At 29.2% G+C, this 21,344-nt stretch overlaps 3 protein-coding genes and 2 long non-coding RNA genes across 7 annotated transcripts in view; 3 read left to right on the top strand and 2 right to left on the bottom strand.

The window, feature by feature from the left end:
* Positions 1 to 4,228, top strand: part of LOC130891793 (uncharacterized) — a 54,890-nt gene extending 50,662 nt beyond the window's left edge. Inside the window, exon 5 of the mRNA XM_057796757.1 lies at positions 4,111 to 4,228. The gene's annotated coding sequence lies outside the window, so the exon portion shown is untranslated. The remainder of the gene's footprint in view (positions 1 to 4,110) is intronic.
* Positions 4,229 to 4,722: 494 nt separating this feature from the next.
* On the bottom strand, positions 4,723 to 6,938 carry LOC130891577 (uncharacterized). Its single transcript, XR_009058923.1, has 3 exons — positions 6,815 to 6,938; positions 6,453 to 6,655; positions 4,723 to 4,942 (listed from the first exon to the last, which is right to left on the bottom strand). It is a non-coding gene; the product is annotated as an uncharacterized LOC130891577 (long non-coding RNA).
* Positions 6,939 to 11,636: 4,698 nt separating this feature from the next.
* LOC130892105 (A-kinase anchor protein 10, mitochondrial) lies at positions 11,637 to 15,125 on the top strand. Its single transcript, XM_057797350.1, has 3 exons — positions 11,637 to 11,829; positions 11,878 to 12,033; positions 12,206 to 15,125. Exons 1-3 carry the CDS (start codon positions 11,796 to 11,798, stop codon positions 13,684 to 13,686), a joined length of 1,671 nt encoding a protein of 556 aa, XP_057653333.1. The 5' UTR covers positions 11,637 to 11,795; the 3' UTR covers positions 13,687 to 15,125.
* Positions 13,711 to 15,346, bottom strand: LOC130892107 (uncharacterized). The gene is made up of 2 exons (XR_009058986.1): positions 14,990 to 15,346; positions 13,711 to 13,781 (listed from the first exon to the last, which is right to left on the bottom strand). It is a non-coding gene; the product is annotated as an uncharacterized LOC130892107 (long non-coding RNA).
* Positions 15,347 to 15,352: 6 nt separating this feature from the next.
* LOC130892106 (uncharacterized) lies at positions 15,353 to 21,343 on the top strand. 3 transcript variants are annotated; one of them, XM_057797351.1, is made up of 9 exons: positions 15,353 to 15,611; positions 15,670 to 15,717; positions 16,300 to 16,386; positions 17,402 to 17,649; positions 17,955 to 18,219; positions 18,827 to 19,041; positions 19,444 to 19,713; positions 20,106 to 20,270; positions 20,327 to 21,343. In XM_057797351.1, exons 2-9 carry the CDS (start codon positions 15,678 to 15,680, stop codon positions 20,600 to 20,602), a joined length of 1,566 nt encoding a protein of 521 aa, XP_057653334.1. In that variant the 5' UTR covers positions 15,353 to 15,611; positions 15,670 to 15,677; the 3' UTR covers positions 20,603 to 21,343. The 3 variants fall into 3 exon arrangements, with proteins under 3 accessions (XP_057653334.1, XP_057653335.1, XP_057653336.1); XM_057797352.1 differs by having other exon boundaries at positions 15,479 to 15,615; XM_057797353.1 differs by lacking the exon at positions 16,300 to 16,386 and adding an exon at positions 17,122 to 17,225 and having other exon boundaries at positions 15,584 to 15,717.
* The last annotated feature ends 1 nt before the right edge of the window (position 21,344 follows it).

The following is a 21,344-nucleotide window of genomic DNA, read 5'->3' as shown; positions in this document are numbered from 1 at the left end:
CTTAAACAAACTGGAATATTCTGAAGGACCAAAACTCAATTACAATTAACTAAAACACTTTATTTACCAATTATTTAATAATAAATTAGTACAACTACATAAAAAGACAGTACGTATACTAATATTACTTCCGGCTTTTCAATAAAATCTTTTTAATTGGGTACGATACATTCGATTATATTATATTTCAAATCGTAAGTCATGCACATCAGCTATTTTTTGCTACTCAATAAAATGTAATATACTCAAGTTTTCAAAAAACTTGTGTTTACTTAAAACTGTAAGTTCCTTCATAAAATATTTGTCAGCAATAAATAACAGACGACTATCCATTTTTTACGCTCATTATAAATTATTTCGCACAGTATTTTAATAATGAGATTTACAAGAGTCGATTTGTTTTATCTATATCGAGATCCATAACAAATATCTGATCTTTAAATTTTATGAAACCATACGGCGAAGATTATTTTAATACAGTCTTCGACTCATCACGCTCAATGACTTTAGAATATTTATCATATATTTAAAGTGACAGTCACTTCAGTCAGGCAAATATAATATTTATTTACAGACGTACAGGTTACGTACGCACTTTACCGTTGCCCGTTGAATCAGAGACACGCATGCGCAGTACGCAACAAAAGAAAGAGATAGAAATACATAAATGATTCTCTTTCTCTTTTCATTCGCGAGACGCTCTCACTTGTAGGTATGCCTACTCTATTGGTAATATCTCTATGAACAGAATACTAAGGAATATAGTTAACGGCCCGAGGTATGTCCGCAATAACTATCTACACCGAGAACTCTATATAAAGTCCAAGAAGAGATAAAGAAGATTGCTAAATGTCACAGTAATTATATTTTCAATACTGGTTCAACATCTTTGAATAATTCACAGTATTATTTTGTTTCTCACTTTTCTATTATGTAACTTAATTTCATTTCAAGTTATATCAAACAAATTGGATTGGATAATCTCTTTCCAAATTTTTATACAATTTGCTGTTTACTGAAATTTTATACACCGGTATACATCTTGTCAATTTTTATAAAATTATTATTTTTAGACTATATTGTAAATGATAATAGAGTAAGTACTTGGAATATAAATTAGTGAGTGTAAACTGTTTATGTTAAACAAGAAAATTATGCATTAGATTACAGAATTTTGGCAAAACAAACTGGAGTATAATTTAATTGTTTCACATCACATAATAGTATATAACTGTCATACTGTTGTTAAATATACAACAAATCAATTAAATTTATGTCTTGGAACCAGCTGTACATTTAGAAATTTGTTTTTCTATGGAAATTATAGCACTGTAAAGATCAAATGATTCGAGATCTGACGAAAAGAAATATTTGTAGCTGTTTGGAATATGCTCATTCTAATTGTACTAGAGGTAATAATCTGCGGAATATTCAAATTACCATTGTTGTACGAACCTCATACTAGACGGAATGACTTCAAATTTTGTATCTAATGGTACAGTTACTATCCAAACTTTATTTTATTCAGTTTATTAAAGTTGCACATATTAAAAAAACCCTCTTTCATCAATAATAATTTACACATACAATTAACTATTATGTATGTGTCATATTTCAGTTTTTAATTCAACCAATTGAAAATATAGGCAGACTGAAATCACTAATAAGTAATTTTCCGATAATTTCGAATCAATATTCCAAGTCATCACAATGCAGTGTAAAATGCTATTTGATTATCTATGTTATTGATTGGTGCGTGTCTGATTCCTTTATTCACGGAAGTAACAAGAATCAGCTCCGTACGTGATATTCATTTGTGGTTTTTGTATAAAAATTTGATCTTTCTAAAGCCATTTTATGATGGTCTATATCAGCGTTACTCAGAGTACTCCTCAGATTAGAGTGGAATTTATAACAACACTATACGTGGGCGGGGCTACGAAATGAGAAGTGGGAGTCGAAACGCCCAAAATTTTCCGGTTTAAGTTGTGGCTTTGTGGCAATCGAGCACCGAGATGTATTTTGTGTTATAAATTATTTATTTGGTCTTAAACCCCACGTTACAAAAGGTTCCACGCACGCCCGTTATGAGGTTTCTCAGCCAATTTTTTGATATTATATTTGATACGTTAATCCTGTTGAGGAAACTATATGAACTCTGCCTATTAAATAATGTTAACCAATTGCAACAAATTGCGTAGTCACATTTGTATTGGGAACACATTTTTGGATCATTGACACAACTACTGGAAATATGTATTCTAATCTATTTTCAATATTACTGAGACTTTTATATCGTGATTTGAGGAGTTCAACACAATATTATTGAACGTGTAACCAAACCAGTTATTCCTAAGTTTCAGTTTGTTTTGTTACAGTGAATCTGTGTTGACTTGAGTAGGATAACTCCATCAATTGTTCTAATTTACGGAAATACGGAGAAAATCCGGTGAGAGAATAATTTGTTAATTAACAACTGTCTATCCAAATACCTTTCGAAACTATTAATATTCGTCAAATCCAAATAACGGAACAAATATCTTTTGAACCCACTAATGTTCGTCGAATCCAAATAACGGACCAAATAATATCTGTCGAACCCATTCAACAACACATATTTTACCTGGCCTTATAATCTTTATAGCTAACCACTAAAACATTTTAAATTAACATTAACTATATTAGTTGATTAGTTATTTGATTAGAAGAGGATTAATAGGGTCGAGTCGACGAACCTTGCCATTTTTATGTAAATTATTATACTGCAATTAACTTAGATATTATTGCAATAGTAGTAGATAACACTATAATATTAAACAAATTAGTATAAAAATAATTAGGCAACATAATAAACAATGCAGTTAATGAGGTAGTCTAACTCACGGTAATATCATTACTGTTGTTTAATAATAAACAATAGCTAAAAAAAACTCGTAAACAGTTAAATAATTAATAAAACTAAAATAAATAATTCTTAATATGATAATAATGAAATGACTGACGTTAATGTCACTGTCCTAAAAGCGTGAGGTGATCAACATTACTTAATGGTTTGTATAAGCTATAAAAGTGTATCATTTATTTACTTCTTAGTTTAATTCCTTAATTTTGTGAGGTTATGAGTACAGAATATGTTAGGTCAGTCTGTATCGATGGTATTGTTTAGTTTACAACATCCTTGTTCTTTGATTATGGAAATATTATTCGTGGTATTTTGATATTTTAGCAATGCTAAAAGTCAACAACGCCCTTAAGACGATGGAACGATTATAGACAGTGTCTGTTTCCACATTTGTATACAAAAAGGACCCATACAAGGAATTTATATTGGTTTACCAGAAACTTATAGTTATTCTCAATTCAATTTAATGTTAATTTCAATTTATTTTTAATTTTGGCTGCATAAACCAACCTTTATCTAAGTATAAGTTACATATTCTGAAGCATTGAACACAATCTGTCTATGGATTTCTGGAGTTTTATAAAAACATTTATAACCAGCATACTCGGTTAAATGCAAGATATGACATTTTATAGTATTCAATGTTTTTTCAGATACTTTTAACTTTTTAAAAAATATTTTATTTACAATAAACGACTTATAATTTCTACAGAAAATAACTTTACAGACAAATCAATATTTTATCAATGAATGAACTCGAATTTAATGCAATGAACTTATATTTATTTGATACGTATTTTGGAATCCGCTGATCGTGTGGCAGTGTCGGGGACCTTTCACATTTCTCCTCCCTCCTTTGGTGTTGACTTCATCCTCGAAGACTCTGAGAACAAATCTCGGAGAATATGGATTTGAGTGGGTTGTAGCTTGGGACCATATAAGAATCTGGAAATTCTTTTTCGATTCTTTACAGTGACTGTTATTAAAATGGCTAAAATAATCAAAATTGTAATTAAGGAAACAATACTGAGTCCTACAGAAAATTGCGACAGGAGTGGAATTGGTTCAATGGGTTGAACTTGTTTCGAAGTTATGACTATGGTTTCTTTATAGATATATTTTTTTTTCTTTTATACATTGAAGTTATAAATCTATCATCATTGTCTTTATAATAGTCAAATGTCTAATAATATATATTTTATTCGCAGGTGGTCATCGTGGGTAATGGTGGGGTGGGCAAATCAAGCATGATCCAAAGATACTGCAAGGGGACTTTCACTAAGGATTATAAGAAAACTATAGGTGTAGATTTTTTAGAAAGACAAATAGAGTAAGTATGAAGATTTTGTTGAATAGCATGCAATTTAATTGATTACTGGCATCGAGTTACAAACGGCACTCTATAAGCATTTTCTACATACAGGGTGATAAAGTTCATGCCTCTTTTGTTCTTTGAGAAATCAGTTTGAAAATTAGAGTAATTATAGTATATTTATTTCGTTAATTTTCATTTATTATGATACAAGGTGAATAAAAACACTAATGCATTATTTTCTCGGTTTTTTCCAAATGAATCACCCTTTATTTTATGTGAATATAGAAAAGTACTACCAATATACTTCTTTTTGTTATCGAGCATTCCCCATACTTAAAATAATTAGTTCAAAACGTTTTATCACTGCTGTTTGGTATTGTAGAGGTTGAATTGCAAATATACAGAAAAATCGAGTATATTACAAATAAATTACAGGAACAAAACAGTAAAAAACTAACCTATTTACCAAATTATACGTACACGTCTTGATTACCATTAGGAAACATTCCAAAATTCATTCCGTATTCTCTCCATCATGTCATCTCTTGTTACTGGAGGTATTTTGTACACTTCATTCTTAATATGACCCCAGAAAAATGAGTCCATGTTATTGAAATCCGTTGAAATAGTTCATTCAATTCACCATTAATTAATTGATTAAAGTGAGCAGGCACCATCAGTGTGGACTTCTTTCATTAAAAGAGGTAATTGGTTTACTACAAAATCTAAATACATCCCAGCATTTAAATGTTCCTCAAATTTGAATAAGATGGATAGTTCTCATTGAAATGCTTTGTATCATAATACTTATAAGGGCATGAATGTTCATGTATAGTTGTTATTTTACCCAACTTATATTACAATTATTAAAACTTCAGAGTAGATGGCGAAGATGTTCGACTTATGCTGTGGGATACTGCGGGACAAGAAGAATTCGATGCCATTACTAAAGCTTATTATAGAGGAGCACAAGCCTGCGTTCTTGCCTTTTCAACTGTAGATAGAGATTCATTCGAAGCTGCACATTCTTGGAAACTTAAGGTAAATTCAGTCATATACTGAACGAAAAGTTTTGTCATTTTTATTTAATAAAAAAACAGTATATTGAAGCCACTATTTTTACTCTAGAATAATAAAATGGATAATTCGTTGAATTCTTTATACTAATGAATATTATACTAAACTTCATAAACATTCATAAACCATTTTGGTAGGATATAAATAACAAAATAATCGAAGATTTTCAAGTAACAAATAGAAAAAATATATTTTTCAGATCATAATTACGGAGTTTAGCGATAATATTGTCACAACTGAATTGTAGTTAGTCCTAACTCAAAGTTACTTGCCACTTTGATCTTATAATACCCTGGTATCAACCTTCAACTATGCTTAAGTAACTGACAGAATGTTTCCGGATATCCAAAGGAGCTCTGCCTATCAGTGGTATTCGAAATAAATGGATATAGTCATACAAAGGTTATCTGAAAATTTTACAGACTAATAATGGAACAAGACATTTTTTTCTTCAAGTACGGTCTCTTTTCTACAATTTTTCCCCTTCACCATAATATGTATGCGTAGTATTTTCTGGTTATTGTTTCAACCTGAAGATAATCTATGAACACAAACCCAAGACTATCTTAAAAAACGGTCTCCAATACTTTTCTGGCTGATGAAACGGTATTTGCCTTTTCCGAAGCAGATTCTCCATTAAAATCCACTGTCTTGACTCTTTTGTCTTTTCAGATAGCTTATGCATGCAAAATACTTTAATAAAAATTATGGCAAATGCGAATTTTTACTGATAACGTCTAGTTAGTACACTTTGGTGTTTAATTTTGCCACATTCCAATAGTTATGATGTTATACAATAATAATTAGAAATTGAATTATAGACTGCGTTATTCTCTGCTCGAAAGTAGTGAAAGTTTTGGTGTGAACTATAAAATTGATACTTTTATTTATTCACTTTGTTCACTGACGTGTTATATTTTTGCCAATAAATAATAATGGCTGCTTTTCATGGGAAACATAATGAGGATAATAATAATTTGCATATGAAAATACAAAATAACATAACACAATCAAAGTTCTTTGTTTCACGGAAATACTAACTGAAACGACTGACTAATTAGATATCAGTATGGTATCTACAGATATTGGTATTTTTTTAAAGATTAAACAGAAAGTAAATCATTCATATTAATACTTTCACTAAAGTTATGTACCTACCTGTTTCCTTTATATATATTTCCTTTTCAAGTTGAAAACTTCATATTAAATCCCTCCTTCTATACCTGAACATTTTTCAATACATTTTTGAAATTGCTCTCTAATAATTGATCGAACTGCGACTTCTTACATTACGTACTTAATGGAAATTGCCTATCGACAGTTTTGGTAAGAGGGAACACCATGTGTGGTGTAAGTAATTTCTAAAAACAAACATATCTGTAATCACCATCTTCTAATGTGTGACAAATTTTGACTTTGTACAGATAAATTCTGTTTGCTTTATGAATTATTTGTGGTATACTTTTGTTGTAATTACACATTTCTGACATTTTGGATTGAAATTAAAGCGATTAAAGTACCTGCATCATATCATCATAAACTTTTTAACCTTTCCTCTCATAATGAGTGCTTCTTGTCGTAAAAATCCGTTGATCAAACCTTTCAGTGAAAAAAGTAATAAACACATTTATAGCCTAACCTAACCTAACCTAACCTAACCACTTAATCCCATTTTTATGTTTACAGGTAGAAAACGAGTGTGGCGAGATTCCAACTGTGATTGTACAGAATAAAATCGATCTATTAGATCAAAGCGTTGTCAATCCGTGAGTATTTTAATGATTCAAATACCTAAGTAATTACAGTGCTATTAAATCTATAAATAGAAACACCTACACAAGCTATTATACCATATATTAAATTATTTTCATTAATAATAATGTTTTTTTATTTGATTAAAGTACAAAAAACGAAACCTTCTGTTTGTAATACACTGGGTCAAATCATTTACATTTGACATCAGGGATTTCAATCCAAAATTTTGATATATTCCATCTGTTCAAATACACTTAGAACAAAATAGAAGACTTAAAAATAATTTAGAATATTCTCTAGCTATTTATGTAATCTACAGAAATAAGTATCATAATCTGTTTCTATTCAAATTTCATTCAAGTTATTTTCTGTTTTTATTTTAGAGAAGAAGCTGATCTTTTGACCCGTGCACTAGGGTGTCGACTTATTCGTACGTCCGTGAAAGAAGATATCAATGTAGCAGCTGTTTTTAGACATTTGGCGTCAAAGTGCCTTGCAGAACTTCGAGATCCTCGAGATAGTGATTATTTCACACCTACCACTACATTTCACGATGCTCTTACCATCAGTAAGTATAACTGGGTACAAAAATCATCATTTCATAATCTCAATCTCAACATTATGTTTCCCGTTGAATGTTCAAGAGTTATTTGCACAAAGAGTCAATTAAAAGAAGAGCAATAGTGAAGGTTATTTATCGTTTTACCTCACCATATTTAAATCTAATAAATATTGATCCAAATCAATCACAAGAATTTCATCTAAATAGTTTTCGTATTTACCATAGAGCCATGGGGACCAGTTATACACTGTTATACACATTTGATTCTAGGTGTAGCTATTCTGCTATCTTTATCAAACTTACTAAAAGTTATATCTCTCCACCTCACTCGTCACTGAATTTAAAATTTTTATATATTCTCACGTTACATCTGAGCTATCTTGTATAGTGTATTAATTAAACATGCATTTATAAAGAGAATAAATAAAAACTTATTAATTATGCTTTATCGAATTCCTTGCAGAATGTGGTTGAAGAACTCAATTTAATTACGCAACATCAAATAGCTACTAATAATAGTAACACTGTTCCTGATACTAATAAAACTTCTTCCCCATTCTTAAATGACCTAAATTCTTTTCTTTCACTATAGATTCGACCTCTGATATTACAAATGTAGATCAACTTTTTTTAATTGTGAGATTTGTTCAAGATAATGCAGCACCAGTTGAACGGTTCCTTTGTTTTCTGCCAAATATTGGTACAAGCTGTTACAGATCATACACTTCTAAGTCAGAAGATTTCTGCCCTATGGCAGCATCAGGCTCACTGTCTTTGTCGAAGTGTATTTCTTTTTCATTATTTGAATCAATGGGACTATTATTAGACTTGGTTTTCTCTTTTTGCTGTTTTTCTTTGGTTTTTCTTTGTGTTTCTTTTTTTGGCTTTGATAACCTATTCTATTTTTCATTCTTATTAATCTTACTGTCATTGAGTTTTATATGGAGATGTTATTATTTCAGCAGTAGTTGCCTTTCTTCCTCTATTAGAAAGTTTGTTTTTATATGTAGCACTGGACTGATTTCATAGGGCGACACCAGATTTAGAGTACTGCGAGCAAGCCTGGAAGTTGAGAGTTCTGGATGAAATTCTGTTTCTTTTCTTCGTGTAGAAGAAATTTCAGTTAAAAATACTTTTTAGATGAACCAAAATAAGTATCAGTTGTTTTTATCAATTATTATACTATTCAATTAGCCATACTACTTGACTGCTCACGTTTCGGTTGTGTTATCGGTCGGCAAATTAGAAAAATAAAAAATAATCTAACTTATATTTGTTTTAGGTGCATTCAACCCTAGTCAATCTTCCAAAAATCATAACGGAACCATAGTTCTACGACCCAACAAACAAAAAAAAAAGAAAAACGTATTGCGTAATGCCTGTAGGATATTATAATTTGCAATAATTACTAACACAAGTACCAAAATATAATTTGATTTTGGACAGTTTGCCATGTATATGTCATGATAACTAGTTTTTTTGACTGCCTTATTTTTATCCCTATCCTTCAAACAATATATCGACGGCGGTATAACTCAGACTTAATTTTCTGTAAAGAATAGAAGCAATATTGGCGTTTTTATTGAAAAATTTATTGAAACAACAATTCAATTATTGTTATAATATAATAAAGCTCAATCTTTAAAAAAATTATCGAGGAATTCTGAGTCACACTGTTCGTGATATCTTGTAACAATATGTGTATGTATATTTTGCCCCAAAGGCCACTGGTGAAGTGCTAATATATTTTACTTTATTGTAGTACCTACCTTAGTTTGTATTTGTTGACTTTGAACTTGTATTATAAAGTTAGATAGTAGATATCTTAATGTTTTTAAGAATTGATTGTGAAATTGATATTCTTATTTCAAGTTCTTTACAAATGTAGTTTGATTAATAAAATTTCCGTCAGCAAGTGAGATATTATTTGAAAATATATATTTGAAAAAATAAATGTTAATTGTATTTAGTCGGTACCTGATTATTCATTAAAATGACTCTAGAAAAAATAGGGAAAAAAGTAATGGTGAATTTATCTGATCAAATTAGAATTCCAAATTTGACTCTATTCTTTGTTAGCTATATTTGAAACATTGTTTGCAATGGGAATAATATTCATTATAATTTATAACCTCTGTATTAATGATACAAAGTGACTAATCGTTAATTTTATCTGTGGACGTACATTACAGTATAACAAAGTAAATTAACTATATTATTCTATCTATCAGCGAGTAATGAGGGCTATTACCATGAGCGAGTAATAATAAGATTTAAAACTGTAATGTCTCAATTTCAATTAGTTTTATATTTGCTTTATATTAGTGCATTACATAACTACAGTTGTGTTATATAAGTAAAAGTCGAATTAATTTCTGCCCATTGATACGAAAGTGAACAAAAATAACTTTAGCAAAAAGGTTACAAATGGAAAGTCATATAGATATCAAAACAACAACAATCATTGAGAAAAAGAATTTGAGATAACCCATTTTTTGACAAATTTAGAAGAATATTGTTTTGAAAAATTTGAGCTTTTGATAATTTCTCTATCCTAGAACTCTGGATTTTTATGACGGTTATTTTTTTAAATTAAATCTTGATATAATGGTCGATTTTCCAGTACACATATTAATTAGTCTCCCACTAGAATTGGCACAAATTATGTTACTGAAACGTTTATTCAATACATTGACAAACATCGATGTTTTCCTAAAAGAACAAAATAGGATTAAAAAAAAACAATTAAGATCATATTTTCATGAAAATACGAGAGAAACGTTGTAAATTAACTGATTTTTCTGTTTGTAAATTCACTGATTCTGCGTAATAGCTGATAGGTAAATACAAATTTCGGAATCTTCATGAGAAAATACATATAACCACGCGTTTTTTTCGATACTTTCCTATTTCTGATGAGATTATTGTTTTTAAAAATATCATATTTGGATTCTCTTAAGAAGAGGCAACCAATCATACATACACTATTTTTAGAACTGGTAGACTATTTATAGATTCCGGCATCGCTCGGTAGACGGCGACAAAATCGTAAAATCATAGAATAAGTATAAGTATTGAGGTTCCATTTCAAAAAATTAGAATTTTAGTTTATCTATGCGAGTCGTATAACGGGTTGCGGATATGAAAGGCGCTACTTAAGCACGTGCGTCTTCTGTACCGGATTGTCTGAACGACATTTTCAATTCGACACAGTTCTCACTGTATAGTAGTGTAGAGAGAAAAGTTTTTATCTTGTCGGGCAGATGGTGGTAGGTATGATAGGTTTATGAAACTTTTACATATAGGAAATGTTGTTCCCATCCAAATAATTAAAGTGATATAATTAATTGGAAATTGAAATTGTCCAAGGAAATCTTGAATATTTGAATTTGTGATTAATTAAAAAAATTAAATTCTTTGAACGATAAAGAAAGGGTATGAGAAGGTTCCACAATTTATCAAAATATCAATCGTAAAAATTACATTTGGACCATAAAATAAACATACGAATTCTAAAAGTAGAATAACAATTCCTAAAAACTATCTTCTACCTACCTACGAATTATTGTACCCCGAGAAGCTCATACACAAAATTAAATAATTGAAAAGTGACTTACCACTTCATTAGCTCGAAATTTTTTCTATTTGAAAAAAAAAAGATATTGAAGCAGCTAAGCACTAAATTCAAACAACAAATTATTTTCTTTTTCCTATATCTACCAATTATCGAACAAGACGAACAAATAAAAAAATATTTGAAACTTTGACATAGAAAGTTTTTTATGAAACAGAAAACTCGATTATTAGTTTAGTAACAACCCTGTAGCTAATTATGGTGTAGTATACAGGGTGTAAGATCGCTAGTGAGACGTCTATTACTTATAGTGATATTCATACTAAACACACTGTTTAGTATGAATGACTGTATTAATCTAACAGTCAATTCAGTGTTTGTGCTTCATCTATGGCAATAAAAAACTTGTGGTTTATCTATGTCCGACTAATGAATACATGACAGTTCTGACAGTAGACACGAAATAAGTGTCATACGAATAATGTTAGAATTAAGTTTGTTTATGAAATGCGATGTAGAAAAATAAAAACAGTAAATAATTTTAAACAATGAAAAAGGTTGTAAGTTAAAAATATTTACGCTTAGTGACAATCCAGCATTAATATGTACAATGCTACAGTTTTTGAAAAAAGGCAACAAAAACGGTATGTAGGTTGTTATTTAAATAATTTATGTTTATGAGGTAATTTTAGGTCATCAAAAACACTTGTCTGTTGTATCGCTTCATCCTCAAACAACCTTTAACTCAGTTTTACCTGAATCTGAAGGGAATACATTTAAAAATGTTAATGGGAAAAATGCAATTTTACCATTATCTTCATTTGATGATGAGGGATTATTTGACATTGGTAAGCATTCTAAATAATATGATTAATTAAAAGTAATTATTTGAAATAGATTATTGATATTTTTATATTTGTTTTACACGACAATAATTTATAGTGGTTATGAAATATGTAAAGATTAATCATCAATACAAGTGTTAATTATGGTAAAATTGTGAATTGTTTAATTTTTTAGGGGAATACGACTCTACCAAAGAACAATCTCGGTTATCAAGAACACTTGAAGATATGTTATTGGACAAAAATGCTCTTGAATATTACATTCATTATATGGAATCCAGAAATGCCTCAGATTACATACACTGTTGGTTAGAAATACAAACATTCAAATCATTATCAAGAAACTACCACAATTCACAAAATACAAAATTACTCAACACATATTCAATTGTGCCACATGGTCAGGGTGACCACGATAGTTTATCCGTTAGTACAGATTGTGACTCTTATACAGCAGATTCTAATAGTCTTTGTGACTATTCATCAAATAATACAATATCTGAAGGAAAAGCCCCTCGTGATAACATTTGTGATGAAGAAAGTGATGATTATAATATTAATGAAAAGAAAAATGTACAAAATATAATTGATAGGGCTTTAACAATATTTAAAAAATATATTGCACAAGAAGCATCTTGTAACATTAAATGTACAGAAGATATTAGAAAAGAAATCATGGAAAATATTTGTATAACAGAGAAAGTGATGTCAGTTAACTGTTTCGATTCTGTACAGAATCTTGTTTACAAAATAATGCAGGAGGATTACTATCTTACATTCTTAAGATCTGATTACTTTTGTAGATATCAAATTGACTTGTTAACTAGCGGAAATGTTATTCTAGATGATATACTGTATAATGAAACTGCTTTGTTTTATTTTATGGAATTTCTAGAGCAAGAAAATCAACGGAGCTTATTAGAGTTTTGGATAGCTGCTTCAAACTTTCAGCAGCAGCTAAACAACCAAAAAGATTTTTTTGATCCTATCGAAGCACAAACTGATGCTGTGGTATTATATGATAAATATTTTTCTTTGCAAGCACATTGCCCATTGGGATTTAGTGATAAAGTAAGGATGGCAGTTGAACAGAGCATTTGTGGGGAAACCGGCTTGATGCCTGATTGCTTTCACTTACCGTTAAAAATAGTTGAAAAAGTATTGGAACAAAATTACTTGAAGTTATTTTTGAGTTCACAATTATTTTATAAATATCTCTCTGATTTAATAAACACGGTGCAATCTGTAGATTATTTGAATGTTGAAAGATACCGTAATGCCGCATCAGATTGTAGTAGTGAAAGGAGCTTTAGTCAAAGTACATTTTTAGCTCTAGAGATACCTTGTGAAGATATTAGAAAAAGTGAGAAAACCAATGACATGACAATAGATACTAGAGAATTATATGATCCCGACGCTCTCTGGAAAAGAAAAAAATGCTATAGACTCTCTTTAGGTCGAGTTAATGAGTTGGGAAAATATGAAGCTGATTTTGAGCCAGAGCCAGACAAGAAACAGTTTAAATTGAAAGATTTATTTAGAAAAGTGATAAGTTTAGATGATGAAGATAAGAAGAGAGAAGATATGGCATGGCAAGTAGCAGAGATGATTGTAAAAGACATTACAAATGTTACATTGAGACAGCAGGATAATTGATTGGTTAATTAATCAATGAATCAATTGATCTTTTATATTTTTTATTGAAATGGAATGAAGGATACAGAAGTAGATCAGCTAATTTATTCCTCAGTCTAAAATTAAAATTCATTGTTAAATTTATTATAATAATAATTGAAAAGAAAATAATTAATATGGTTATATTAATAGTAAAAATTGTGCCATATTAAAGGAAACTAATTTGACTAATATTAATTTTCTGTTTTCCCTTTGTATCTTTCATAAAATATATTCAATTTAATTTTAAAAATATTCGTATATCCAGATGTACATTTTTTTTCTAAATATTTATTGCATAAATATATATATACATATTAAAGATTCTAAAAACACATCTAATTTTTATATTCAATGTTTTCATGTATTTAATACCAACAATATCTAATAATTAGGAATCTGTAAGATGGAATTAAATAACAGAACAGAAATATCCAAAATTATTTAAACTTCATATTTGTTGGAATGGCACTTTTACTTTTTTTCTCGAAATATCTTTCATGTGAAAATTACCACAAACGTTCTGATTACCTAGAAGATTAATTCTTTTATATAGATTTGAATGGAAAAATAGTAAAGTGATTGAAAAGATCAGACATTTTAAAAACATTTCTCTATCTAGAACCATATAATATAATAGAAAATCTGAAACTTTGTATTGTCGGTACACACAAATTTCCCCTATTATATAGTTACTTCCATTGTTTCAATTTATTTTTCTTTACAACAACAATTAAGTGTTGATTTTAGTTAGAGACAACTTTGTTCTTTATTGCATAGGTTACTATATTTTAAGTGAAGCATTCCGCTATTTAAAAACAAACAGTAGTGGAAATCTCTTTTATACAAACCATATTTAGATATATTAAAATCTTATACTAATAATATTGAACTTTAAAAATTAAGTTTTAATAAAACTACGCCATTGGATCAAGGAACATAATAAAATTTGTTAAAATATGAATTTGTGGTTATATTCATAAAGATATACTCTAAAATTTAAAATCAAAGCAATTTCAAATAATATATTATTCAATTTTCAGGAAAATTTTGTTTATATTAAAAAATTTCATTAAAAATTTTCCAAGAATAACGCGGCTTTGTTAGGAAATATGCAAATATACTTTGTATAATATGTAAATATGTGCAGATTATAATTTAATTATTTAAAAATTTTGTTAATGAGTATATGATTGTAATATAGTATGAATAAATTATATTTATATAAATAGGAAACGTCTATATTTGAAATTAGCTTGGCTCAATCCAGGTGATGCCTTTTTACCTGTTGAGGTGTATCATTACGTGGATTCCTTTATCCACAGCTGTTCCCATTATTTCCTATCCTGTTCCTCGTTTTTCCTTGCTACCTTTAGTTCGTGTTTCATATATTTTATGACCAAACTATCTTAGTAACTCTTTCCCGATTTTGTTTGGAATTGATTTCAAGTACAAATTTATAACCTTATTCCTTATTTCCTTACTGTACTCTGTATTTTGCTTTTTTGTTTCTGTTAAGTCAAGATTGCATGTGATACTTCGATTAAATGATTTGATTTGAAATTCTTCTGTCTCTCAATTTTTATAAGTTTCTATTCAGAATACTGTATTGAACTATATTTATGTATATTAGCGTACATGATGTTACAATACAAAGTCAATTAATATAGAAGAAAATTTAAATTGCGATGTTGTCAAATGTAATTTTTCCCGAATGAAATACGTAAAATCCATTTACTTTCTCAAAGTTAATCGACTTAAGTTAACGTTGTTTAGCCCCGTATCATATTCAAAACAAAATGTGTAAGTTGTTTAGAGTATTCATAAAATTCTAATGTACCAAAAAAACATTTCAAAAAGATACAACGCGCATCCTATCCGTATATTTTTAGAACGAGAAATTAGCAGTAGGTCTGTTGCATAAATATCTATATGAAATAAATTTCAAGTAATAATAATTTTTAGTTTGAATAATGAATCAAGGGTGTTGGAAAGTTGATGATAGCGATGAAGGTAAGAGTTCCCATATCACAAACAACACAAATACATACTTTACTAACATACAGTATCTTATTTTTGAAGCACAATCTTGTCGGTTCATTAGATAAACAAAATGTATTATTAGCAGGTGCCGGATTACTAAGATATTTTTAAAATATGTTTCGTTGTTCTCAGGGTCAAAATATGTTTGAAGAAATTCTAACAAACAAACTTGAATATTTGACAATGTAGAATTATTGCCTGGACATATCCATATATATTGTAACCAAAAAGATTATTCAAAATGTTATTTTCCGCGATTTGACTACCTAACCAACTTTTACCAATTGGTAAAAAACTTCAAATACTACTAGTACTGTTTCAACTATGAAAACGGATTTCTTGAAATAAAAAAATAACGTGTGCATTTTCATTGTCATAAGATATTGGAAAAAATTGATTTTTTTGTTATCCTTGATTTATATAACAGGATTATGTGACTTTTAGCCATTTGACCGTTGGTAATACATTTTTCATAGTAAATTAAAGTTCATATTTGTTTCTTTCGTAGATATTTTTATTGTTATTAATATATCTTCTTATAAATATTTTTAGTTCATCCAACCAAATCTGATAGACACCATAACTTTTCGAAAATACTTTATAACAAGTTATACTCTTCAAAAAATACTGGTTCTAAAGGTACTCTACTCTTTAGGGCGATTGTTTTTAATGTCTTCATCACAAGTTGAACAACAACTAGTTGTATGGGATTTATTCAATGTCATTCACGTCATTAATTTGAATTCGTCTCTTCTTGCATATTATCTTTGCAAAGTTAATAACAAAAGTTTATATACGATTATCAAAAACATGATACGGAAAGGTTATAGATATTCAATATTAAAACAAAATACTTGACTAGAAACTGTTAATTCCTTCGAACCAAAAATGTATCTTATTTTCCAAGTTTATTATATTGAATCTTTTTGAAATAATAAATTTTATATTTCTTGTAAAACACGTGCGTTAAAGTACCAGTTTTTATGACCTCTGGTACTTGGGTTGTTGTTTAGAAGGCCGTAGCACATTGTATTAATTGCAAACACATATTTTCTGATAAAAGAGGTAAAATATAAAGCGACAACGTATAAGGAAGTTTCTAAGACGTTAATTTTATATATTCTTTCACCGTTACTTGTATTTAATTACGTAAGGAATATTTTTTTCTTATAATTAAATAAATTTCTCATACTAATAACAACTAAGCAAAGATATAGATGAAGATGCGACATTTTCAAGTTGAAAACACCATATATTTATACTTCACTTTTCACATCATACCTTAGAGCCGTTCGAGTCTCAGTTGTGTTATAGACTCCACAATGTTTGTTCTGTATTTATGAGTGCATTTTATTAATACAACTTACATTGTAGGTTTGTAAATTGTATTTTTAATATGTGGTCACAATCAAAAAGACATAACCTTAAACCTGAACTATGGGCAGAGAGGTATGGGGAAAAAATTACAAGCCCAGAAGGTATTTATTAACAGCTTGTAGTGTTTCGCTTTAACCAATACGTTAACAAAAAGTAATCGTCAAAATTGTGATATAATAGCATGCAAATATACTTGTAATTCCCAAAATAAATTGTTAAGATTCTACATATATTCGTCGAAAATATATGAGCAAAAATTATAATGTAAACATTTTAGCTGTTTACATCGATATCGAAAATGTTTCGGAAGATGAAGAAAATAAGGAATATTCAAAATGGTCGGAACTTCCTGATCTTTTGCTGGAAGAAATTTTTTCCTATCTAGAAATAAGAGAGAAATATTATGCTAGTTTAGTTTGTCGAAATTGGTATAGAGCTTTTCGCTTACCTTACGTATGGAATCGTTTTGTTTTAAGAGATAACACACTGACCAGAAGCAGATTCAATTACTACAGTGGATGGCAGGTAAACATTTTGTTTTTGGTGTTTTTTCAATAATATTCAATAACTTTGACGTCACATATTTTGGAGATCAAACGAAAAGAAGCAATCATTGAAGTCCAGAAGAATAAATTGTTTATTAATATGCTCAACTATAAAACATGTTTAATATTTATGTCGATTAATAATTCTAAAGATGTATGATTTTGACCTATTCAGGGCTCGATTTATATATTTACTTTTGATTATCCATTCATCACGTAGGATTTTGTAAAATCATTTCTTTCTTTCGTCTTTTGTCGGATAACCCAAATAATCGATTTTTTTAGTATGTTTTAGACCACGTTCGTTGTCAAGCTTGTCTTGCAGGATTTGGAAAACATTTTAAACACTTGACTATAAAACCAATGTTGAATTTTTACAATCTTTACGAATTCATGAACATGATTTCCTGGTACACGGAACAAAGGGAACAGAAAGAAAATGTAGAATTGGGCGTTGGAAGCAACATAAAATTTTTTAAATTTACGTTTCCGTGTGATATGACATTGGAGGAAGACGATAGCGAACGGAATCGATTATTTGGTACTGGTGGTAAGTTGTTCATAGGTTCGTTCCAACCCATCAAAAAATCGTCCTTGGTACGGTGACGATTCTGCGCAATAGAGATAACGTGTTCCAGCCGGGCGTTTACCGTTATACATATGATTCTGTTTTGCGTTCCAACCGACTTAGGTATCGTTTATAAATCGCTTCAGGGACGGTCTTTTCGATAATTAGTTAGTTTTGTTCCAACCTGCTAGTCTGAACCGTTCTTGAAACGGTTATCGGAAGCGTTTATAAATATTTTCTGCGCAATCTCACAAACGATACCTAGGTCAGTTGGAACACAAATAAGAATCGTTCGTATAACGGTAATCGCCCGGTTGGAACACGTAATATCTATTGCGCAGAATTGTCACCGTACCAAGAACGGTTTTTTGATGGGTTGGAACGAACCTGTGACTAACGAATTTAAATTACATTGTAGCTCTTCGAACGTATGGTTCAACAGAACTTTTTAGTTGCACAACTGGTAGACAAATAAATAGTCTTTATGTTTAACATTAATTTTTTTTTCATATTTTGTGTAACGGTCATTATGAATCATAGTGAAAATTTCACTCAAAACTTACTTATTTTTTTTCTTCTCACTATTTAGGCAAAATACTTCAAGCTATTAAAAGGTTGATGGGTAATTTAAAAAAGTTGGAAAATTTACAATTGATTGATTTGATGCTTGATCCCACCGAGGCACAGTATCTTTTAGACGAAGTATGTGAATCTCGTTGTTTAACCCTAAGAACGTTGTTCCTTATTAATACCACCAAAGTACAATATGAGCTTTTACATGTTGGAGTATTTTTAAATCTGAAGGTAATTTTCTTTTGTCGAAAGTATCGCATTAAAAAATAGAATCCTTTACACAGAAAACAGAAAAATTAAAAAATTTAATGCATATAAAATTCATTTCAATTGAAATTGTAGTTTTAGGGAAGTTACAATTTTTTTTTTAAATCTTGCATATTCCAATGATTATCTAACTTGTTCCATTAACTTTTTAATATTGGTTGCAAAGGTTTTTAGCTCATAAATGATCCAGTTATCACATTTTTACATACGTCTCATTTATTCAAACATCAGTAGGTATCAATGTTTTTAAAATATTCTGTTTTCTCACCAAACTGGGTTTACCGTTGTTGTAGTGGACAAATTTTTTACACGTTATCATAGTTGTTTTGCAATATTAATTTAAAAATATATTTTTTATTTTAATAGGAATTGCATATAAGTCCTCAAAATCTAGGAGATAACTTGGTAGAACTACTCGGATATACTAAACTAAAGCACTTACATATAGTTCAAAATAAATATACTTCTGATAAAATCAATATAATGCCCGTTTCTTCACGTAGCTGGAAAAAATGCCGCACAGATAATAATTCTTTGAACGTACATTTGGAAATTGAAAGCATTGACACAAAAACTATGATTTGGCAAGAAAATGCTCCTGTCAGGTCAATAACTTACGATTCTCCACAGATTGGGGTAAGTAAAGTTTGAAATTATATCCTTACAATTAGAATAAATTTTCTTTTCCATATTTTTATTCAAAAATACGTTCACATTATAAATATTAACTATTATAAACTTCTTTTCATTTAAATTTTTTCACACGAAACATAAATCTATTACGACTACTGCTGTACATATTTATTTACAGTAGCGACACGAACTGCATTCGTAAGAGCAACAGCAGTCCTTTCTGCAGCACAATCAGTTTCATACCTGTAACGTCCATTAATAAATGAAATAAGACCGTGAATTAATTTACGTGCTCTAGAGTATATAATTTTTATAATATGTAATTAGGGCCGAACCTCAAAGAAAATTATATTCCCGTATTTGTTTGAGCGTATTATGTATATTATTATTTATAGGTGAAACTGGATGCGATAGTTACAGCTATAGATTTTTATGGAAATGATTTAAGAATTTACGGTCACAAAAATATACCTATGTTCAAACAATCAAAATTAATTACCGAAAGAGCGGACGAGAATTTAGTAATGTTAGTTCAACAATGCACATATTTATCTATGTTGGTAAGTGTATTTATATTAATTAGTTTCATCTGATTCTATCGTTTTATTTATTTCAGATAGTTACTGAGAGGATATCAACTTGTACGGTTTTGCTTTTAGCTTATTACGGAAGGAATTTAAAACGTTTATATATTCGTGGTGACGCTGTGATAATAGAAACTGACTGGAAACCGAAACCCGATTGGACTGACGAATTTTATTTTTGGTTGGAAACTAATAGTCAGACGTATGAATCGGTCGAAAAAGAAGTATCGCAAATTTTGGGATACAAATGGAGATTCTTAGAAGATGAAGAATTTAAAAGATTAGACATTAATTTACACGATTACTAAATATATAGACATATTTATATGAAAAGTTGAGTTTTAAATGTTTTTCGGATCAATTTGTAAATATTAAAACATTTTTATTGTGACGTGATATATTAGAGAAGATTTTCAAACATTTATCCATACAAAAATTTCCGAAGCTTATTTTTGAACGTTATCTTTACAAGTTTAGGTACGATTAAAAGGATAAAAAACACTTTTACTTATTGCAAAATACTTTCTATATATACAATTTTAACTATAAAAATGATTTTTTTTTTGTAAGAGAATGTTGAAATATTGTTGAGCTTATAAGTGCACTAATATGCGGGGCTCATAGAAAAGACATTCAATACAATGATAGATTTTCTTTCATACAATATGAAAAACAAAATAAACAGCATGCATAATCACAAATACCATACACAAAAGAGACCGCTTAATCTAATAAATAAAAAGAGCTTAAAAAACAAGCTTAAATATAACAATATGTAAAAGACCGTCTGATACAAGAGTTTTCAACGATTTCACAATGAAATCTATTATATCTTAGTTTAAGTTTAACATTTGATTCCAGTGTAACTAAGTAGAAAACTTTTCTCACTTAAATCTGTTATGTGATTCTTAACTTGAAAAAAATTGTGCTGAAATAGATTTTCTTTATTTGGTTAGTGGCTCAAACTAAATATTTATTTGTGTGCAATATTTAGTTTTTCGTCAAAGAATCCTTCTAGAACAAAATGAGTAAGAGAAAAAAAAATAAAAC

The sequence above is a fragment of the Diorhabda carinulata genome, chromosome 3, assembly GCF_026250575.1.
Source record: "Diorhabda carinulata isolate Delta chromosome 3, icDioCari1.1, whole genome shotgun sequence".
NCBI lineage: Eukaryota > Metazoa > Arthropoda > Insecta > Coleoptera > Chrysomelidae > Diorhabda > Diorhabda carinulata.
The sequence above is the reverse complement of the archived record's forward strand: the minus strand, read 5'-3'. Positions and strand labels throughout refer to the sequence as shown.